General features: G+C 36.8%; 1 protein-coding gene across 2 annotated transcripts in view; it reads right to left on the reverse strand.

The window, feature by feature from the left end:
• The window catches only part of LOC102592375 (putative serine/threonine-protein kinase), a 9,909-nt gene extending 1,973 nt beyond the window's left edge, over positions 1-7,936 (reverse strand). Inside the window, exons 1-4 of one of the 2 annotated variants that reach the window (XM_006338686.2) lie at positions 7,744-7,936; positions 7,373-7,545; positions 7,086-7,294; positions 191-317 (exon numbers count right to left, since the gene is read on the reverse strand). In XM_006338686.2, coding sequence (XP_006338748.1) covers positions 191-317; positions 7,086-7,294; positions 7,373-7,523 — 487 coding nt within the window. In that variant the 5' untranslated portion in view covers positions 7,524-7,545; positions 7,744-7,936. Of the gene's footprint in view, positions 1-190; positions 318-7,085; positions 7,295-7,372; positions 7,583-7,743 lie in introns of both variants that reach the window. The other variant, XM_006338685.2, reaches the window with a different exon arrangement.
• Positions 7,937-8,121: the final 185 nt, after the last annotated feature.

Genomic DNA, 8,121 nt, shown 5'->3' on the forward strand with positions numbered 1-8,121 from the left:
GGGTGGGGGGGGGGGGGGGGGAGAAGAAGCTGAGAACTTGGAAAATAGTCACTACAATGTACTGAAATCAAACTAGAGAAGATGAGGCAATTCTCTAAACAGTCAAAATTTGCCTGGGACAAAATATTGGTAAAGAATAAGTATAAAATGGAAAGGGATGAAACAGAAGTTTTAGTAAAAAGAGGATTACCATACAAGTGAATGGATACACTTCCATTAGGTATGTACTCATAGACAAGATTCTGCTGATCATTTTCCTGGCAATATCCTAAGAGGGTGACTAAGTTCCGATGCTGAATAGATGAGAGATAGCGAACCTGATAGGAGATACAGTCTGAATACATCAAACCACAATGAACACATAGTCATACGAACAATCATAAGTCATTTCTGATACACCTACGACTGATGAGAGGTAAATGATACACCTACGACTGATGAGAGGTATTGATAGTTTGCTGCTTATGTACATAGTTGTTGCTTTATCAGCATACCAGCTTAATGTTTACCATCAGTAGATCTTCCAAGTATATTGGATATATGATATTGGTAGGGAAAAGAATTAGGGCCTTAGTAACAACCCAAAAGATGATGACAAACATGTTGTTAAAGAAATGGACCTTGGAGCTAACTCAACCCCATTATCTAGTTCGAGAGGTGAGGATAGAAGTTCAAAATTTAGAAATAATATCAAATACCATGACAACCCAGAAATGGAAGTGTGCCTCTGACACTATTAATGGTTGCATATTCAATTGAGCACGTGACTGGGTTGTTTGTACCTGAGCTCGAAAAAAATTCTTTACAGCAATAAAGTCTCCCCCATTTCAGGGGGAATGGCTGAAGAGAACTTTTTATTTCATAAAAAAATGCATTGTCATGAATCATGATAACTTAATTTGTCCAGCAAGATACTTAGGACTCCCCATGGTTAGCAAGAATGGAATCAAATACCATAGAGTACATGCTTTATTCCACACAGTTATTTTCTCAGTATGTGACTACATAACCCACTTCTTTTCCTTTCCCAGTTGCCAGTTGTGCAATGCAATTTTATCAATTTGTGACCCAGATAACCCCTAGGTCCCTTCTCCCATTACAGACACAATCACAAAAAGAAGATAAGTAAAGACTTCACCAATAATAGTCCTCTCAACATGTCTTTAAGTTTCGTTTCATCCACCTAATATCCAGGTTCACTAAGATGGTCCAATTAAAGCCGGAGGTACTAAAATGTTGTGAAAGTTAACGTCTGTGTAAAACACAAAGGAACAAGGACCCAAACCCGTCAGTACATCTCAGTTGCAGCTTGGATTTGACATGCCTTATTCACATCATGTTGATCACATAACAGAAGAGTGGTCCAAGGGAAGCAGCTAAAAGATGCTTCAAATGTAACAGAAAAAGTTGCTTGCTCATCCTGTGTTTGGATTTGAACTTTTAAGGAAACTGTTCAGGTAAAGGATTTGGGCTAAGTGGCGCAAAACGTAATTCTCAAATCGGAAGGTCACATTGACAACTTATAAGGGTTTATCGGTAGTTGGTCACAGTTTAGGAAGGAGATAATGCAATGAAATAATACCACAATTGGGAGAAAAGTAACAAATATTTTCACTTGATGATATTGACACGAGGAGCCTCTCTACCTCTGAGGCAGGGGGTCTGCGTACACTCTACCCTCCCCAGACCTCACCCTACTTGATGGGACTACACTGGTTATGTTATTGTTGTTGTTGATATTGATACAAGGTAATCAGCAAAGTCTCAACGATTTTAATGTAAAGAGGCCAGATTTTCTTACTTCAAACTGCGTCAAGGATCACATTCTGGTAACAAATTACTCCTCGGATCTATATGGATTTGTAAGAGATCAAGCTACAAATCTGGCCTCTTTACATTTATTTATTTTTCCAATTCGAAAAAATGTAAAGAGGCCAGATTTGTAGCTTGATCTCTTACAAATCCATATAGATCCGAGGAGTAATTTGTTACCAGAATGTGACCCTTGACGCAGTTTGAAGTAAGAAAACTGTGAGAAATTAGACAGAGAAGTAGATGTGGATAGTTGGTCACTGCCTCTTAGAATATCTAGAGAATGTGTAAAGATCCACATATGTTTATATTCATTGTAGTTGAGGAAATCATACAAAATATTCTGTAAGATATCTTAGGATATTCTGTATTTAATTATAAAATATTTAATTAACTGATTAGCATTGAAATTGAATATCTGCAATATTGTGTGTGGCATATGACTCCCAATAAGGAGCATCTTTTGTACTTTATTACTTAATCAAGTCAATAAGGAGTTTTTTATTTTATTTTCACATGGTATCAGAACCTCTAAGATCTCGATAGAGACTCAAATTAGCTTTCATAACCGATGAGCAGTGCAAGCCAATGTGTGTCGCTCGTATTTTCTCCTTTTCTTCCTCTTGGTCCAGCACCACTCCTCTCCCAGCAACTGGTGTCACAACTCATCTCTCTGCAACTATTCATGCATTCCTCCTATAAGGCATTGTTCAGGCTTTGCTCCTTTCTCTAAGATTGTTAATGCAAGATTCATCTTTCCAGCGACTGGCTTTGATATTTACCACGCGATTAATGCCCTCCTTTAGTGTTATACCTCATACGTCTAAACTACAAAAAGACTGATTAGACATTCACGAAATTATCCGAGATCGGGTGAATAAGGTCGACAATGAATAAATTTATCAAGTATCCAGTGTACTACTGCATTGAATTAAGACTTATGTCCCAAAATGATTTAAGTTTTAAAGTGCTACATCGACGGTTATACCACGTGTCTTTAAGTTACAGTATGATTAGCGAACATCGACAAATTTGTCCGAACTCGAAGGATAAGGCCAAGAATGAGTACATATGTTAAGTGTACTATATGGTAATTAGTATGTGGTTATAAGGTTACGGATTGATAAAAGCTTTAACGTCTAAGTTAAGTCGAAAGGGACATCACAAATGATTTTTTCTTTATGTGCCGCAAAAGGGTCAACTTTGAACGAGTATATCTCCAGGTTCAAACGAATTATGCGGTGTACGACCTATCAAATTAAAGGTCTTTGAGTCTACTTTCTAGCAAGACAAACCACTCGTCCATCCAACTTCAGAGTAAGAAGTTATGCGCGTTTTACAACGGACTACGCAGAGCCAAAATTTGGTGTGATGGACATGTGGCACCTCGTGGTATGTCAACCAGAAAAATTGTAATTTATAAATTACAACTTGAGGGCTCATTTGGCCATAGTTTCAGAATGTTTTGGGGGCTGAAAATCAAGGGTTCTTCATCTCCATCTCTCCCTAGCTTAAGATAAGTTGATTCCTTCAAGAATCAAGTGTATTCCTCATCATAGATCATAAAAACATACTTAGCCAAATGTTTTCTTGAAGGCAAAGGTATTGTTCTTGAAGAATACAAAGTGCAGAGACCGGTTTTCTTCTTCATAGAGGTATGGCTCCTCTTATCTCCATAAATATGATCCTAAAGATGTTTTAAGTATAGTTTACAGGCAGTGATGGGAAGCCGTGGGTCTAAGTTTTGCCCTTTGTGATTCATGTATTTGTCAAGGAGGGAGTATGTAGAGAGTTGTTTTAGTTGCTGTTTAATTGGTTAGCCTCGTAGAAGGCAAGTATATTGCTTGACTAGTGATACGAAATATTGAGTACGAAGAGTGCCGTTAATTTGAAAGTCTCACGAGCTCGACACTCGCATTCTGTTTATCGAATTGTCAAAATGGCCTGGTTATGTTGTATAGTTGTTTATAGTAGCCTTGTTACTGGTTCTTATTATAGATTGAAGCATCAAAGGAACATTTGATCGTTATAATATGCTAAAGGATTGGAATCAAGTTATGTAAGGCTAAACTTTCTAATTTGGGATTTTTTAACGAGTTTCTCGTACGATGTGTTTCTTACATTTTATGAGCTGCCATGTTACCTAAAATGGTCGGTAGCTCCTCCATTTGAGACATTATATGTTACATGAATCATTTGCAAGAATAACGACTACAAAAACTCATAGATAAAGTTCTAAGTATAAGACTCTCTATGGTCTTCACGAGTATATGATCCATATGCCTCAAGTATTCGTACATAACTATTTGTAAAGCCATATCTTATCCATATTGTAAATGTGTTTTACAAGTTTCAAGATGTCACATGAAGCTTCTTATAGTTCTTTAAGTACGACACTCTAGTTGCCTTCAATTTATATGATTAAAACTACCTCGAGTCTTCATGTTAGTTGCTCATAGAGTCATATGTCTTGCATGACACATGTATGTATTAAAGGTTTCAAGTTTAATATCGTCCGATGAAATCTTTCATGGTATCCATATGTATATTCATTGATTAGTTTCATGTTTCTTTAAAAGGTTCATGTGATATTTAAGTTACAGTTCTTCGACTATAATTTCTTAATGATGTTAAAGATATCCTTTAAACTATTGAGTCACAAATTTCACTAGATATTATAGGCTATTAAGCCACAAATGTTTTATGCCATACATTATAAGTTGTTAAGCTGTAGACATGTATATATACATAGGGCCACATGAACCAAATTATATACCGTATTTGTTTTGGGAGCATTCTTGGAAACTGGGTATATCCACACATGCCGGTGCGATGAGAGTCGTTCCGATGGCTAGACAATTTTCCTCTTTGATTGGGATGTATGTGATAATGTTACATGTATGCATATATGGGAACTAGATCCATGTCTTTCTTGTTCCACTAGCTAAGACTAAATTCTCACATGTCCCTTTCGTCATTCCAAGCTTCTTTTTTGATGTCAAAGACTAGAAGCTACGCGCAAATTCAATGCAACATCGTGTTAATGCAGCTTAGACGGTAGAGCGTTTATTGAACGTCATAAGGTACACATGACAAGTTATTTAGTATGCATATGCTACATGTGCTAGCGACCGACATCTACACAAAAGTATATCAATGTTCAAAGATCAAGGTATGTATTTTACTTAAAAGTTAATTGTCTGCTCAAAGTTATCGCTTTCAAGTATTTCATAATGAAATTTCACCAAAAATACTTTTTTTATGGCTATTGTGTCCGGGCCAACTTTCGTGCACCTCAACTAATTCCACGGGATACCTGCCACCTCCCATCAGTAACATGCACCAAGTAATTTTGTCCACCTAAGCTAGGAAAGATAGGAAGAATCATCTAGGGGTCGCTCGATAAAGTGTATTATGAGAAATAATGCATGCATTAACCCAGTGCGTTAATAGTACCTTGTTTGGTACATTTTTTGGACCTATGTATAACTAATGCATTAGTTATACGTTCTATTGTGTATTAAGGTATGTATTACTAATACCATGAATTTCTAGGTATTAGTAATGCAAGGGATTTAATGCATGCATTAGCATGGTTAAAGACCCAATTACCCCTCAAAACCCTTTTTACATTTTTGCCACCATAATTGTGGAGGATATTTTTGTAAATTAATATTTTTATGCAATGCATGCAATTTTTAATACACCAAACCAAACAATGCATAAAAAATTTCTATGTATAATTAATGCAAGCGTAACTATTACAAACATTACTAATACACTCTATGTAGCATTATTTTTATACACTCTACCAAACGACCTCCTAGTATTCATGTTCTTTGTCTCCACTGAGTTCTAAAAGCCAAAAGCTACTTAAAATAAGTCAATCCAAACACCCACTTATATACAAGTACAATTCCATTGTACTCACATCACTTTTTATAATGTCGGGGGCGCTACGCTGCACTGCCCTCACAGTGCAGGTTTAGAAGTTCAAAACAGCAAGTCTCGTTAGACATCTGTTTCATCTATCAGTTGTTGGTTGGTGAGCTCCATTCTACCTGGGGCTAAGTCAAGTCTAGAGTTCCTTTTTGATTATATATGTTTTTGTATAGAAAGTTTGGGTAGGTTGGGGCCCTATACCGACAGTATGGCAGTTGTACAGTTTCCAGCTCATTCATAGAGGCTTCATAGACTTGTGTTGATGATTCCAATATGTGTATATGTCATGTCTGTTACACCGCGCTCATGTTTCAGGCCAGGTAGCCATTCTATGTATCTACAGTTCCATCTTATCAGAGCACGTCATTTGTACATGGTGGCTCCCTTGCCGGGAAGCAGTATTGTATATTTTCTACATTTCCAGATTATGTCCATGTGCTATAGCAGGTTGCACAGTTCAGACAGAGCTGGTCCGCCTCAGGCTAGGTTTGGGGCTTGACATCTAGACCTTGAATTTCTTGTCAATGTTCTGCAATTCAAGTTTTGCTAATAATGTCCTCAAGATTATAACACCTTCTCTCTTTTCAATGATGAAGAATATAATCCTTTTTGTATGTAGTGCAAGAAGCACTTTCTCTTGCGACGTAGTTACCAACAACTTTCTGGAGGAAATAATTCCAATATCACTTACTTTTAAGTGATTGTACATCATTCCAGCAAGATTTCAAAGTCAATTCTCTGTGTTTACAAAATAAGCAAACTCAAGTTAGCTTTCCCACTTTGAGATTGAAGGGACCTAAGGAATATCGAGAGACTATGTTGGAGCTTTCCAAGATTCAAAGACGCTTGCTTGCACCCCGGATGGTTAGGTGTTGTTTGTGGAGAACCATAACTTTTTGTTGGTGTTCTATTTCATTTGGTATATTTCTTATATTCAGGTTATTCACTTTGCTAAGAACTAAGAGGAACGTTTGAGCTTTTGCCGAGTGAAACTGAATGCCCTTGAATTCTGGAATTTCTGCACTACTATGAATCTAATAAGAGCAAAAAGTTGTGCTATGAGTTAGGTAAGTAAGGCTTAAAAAACGGTCATTCAATCAGCAAGTGATAAAGGCATGAAAGTGACAAGCTCTTTGGGGGGTAAACTGATGCATTTAGTGCCTTTTGTCTGTTGATTATAGCAGATAACCATTTTGGTCACAGGCTCTAGTTAAATTTGCTGTAGTCACTTCTAAGGAAGATGAATGAAAAATTGAATAGTATGATTTAAAAAAAAAAAACTCAAACGATATGTGCAGTAGTTTCCATAAGATGTACATAGTTACTATTACCTCATCAATAAATTCCTGACTAGCAACAGCAGATCGCCTTTTTATTGCTACAAGCATACCATCATGAAGCAATCCCTTGTACACCTCCCCAAATTTGCCTTGGCCAATTAAACTCTTATCACTAAAACCTTTTGTGGCCAAAGACAATTCTTCTATGTGGAAGGGCCTGGCATCTTGTGAGGTCAATTCAACCCCAGCATTTTTTCCAACTGCAAGTGATTCAGATTACTTGAGGAATTGGGAGAATAAATATGAAATGTTTGACTTAATAAGAAGTGAGATATGACCTTGAACAGATGGATCAGAAGATCCTGTGTCGGAAGTTGTTGAAATAGTCCTTTTACGAAAAATACAGAAGCAACAAATGAGAAGCAGAATCCCCACCAATGCCACGGCTCCTGCAGCACCTCCTACAATTGCTGCAAGAGTCCTTGACATTTGGCGACCACGAGCACTTCAGCTGCAAAGGTTGGGATATATATTTTGACACATTGAAGCTGAAATATGAAAGAGGGAATTAATCCTAATATTAACATTGTACTATTTTGTGATGAAACCTAAAGCAACAAAGACACTCACTAAAAGCAGCATATCTGCGATAAAATAAAATAGTTAGGGCACAGCACATAGAAGATAACGATAAAGAAGAGAAGTGAACCTGATGAATGGATTGGAGACTTCATTCGCATTTGATTCCCTCCCACATTAACGACTGAAACTTAATCGCCGGTGTTAGTTTAATTTAATTTAATAGACAAGGAAGGAAAGGGTTTCTTATTCTTTCTTATAATAATCATCACCATTGATGCCGACAGAAAGCGACCTGGCGCCGACAGATAATTAGTCCTTCTGCAGCTCAACAAAATTTAAATACTACTCTTTTCCTTTTGATTAAAAAAAAGTGTTTTTCAAGCACCACCTAGGGTGTGTTTGGTACGAAGGAAAATGTTTTCCTAGAAAATATTTTTCGAAAAAAAATTTAGTGTTTGATTTATGAACGAAAAATATTTTTGAGAAATATCTTTTATTTTTACTA

This window comes from Solanum tuberosum, unplaced genomic scaffold (assembly GCF_000226075.1).
Source record: "Solanum tuberosum cultivar DM 1-3 516 R44 unplaced genomic scaffold, SolTub_3.0 scf00004, whole genome shotgun sequence".
Taxonomy (NCBI): Eukaryota; Viridiplantae; Streptophyta; class Magnoliopsida; order Solanales; family Solanaceae; genus Solanum; species Solanum tuberosum.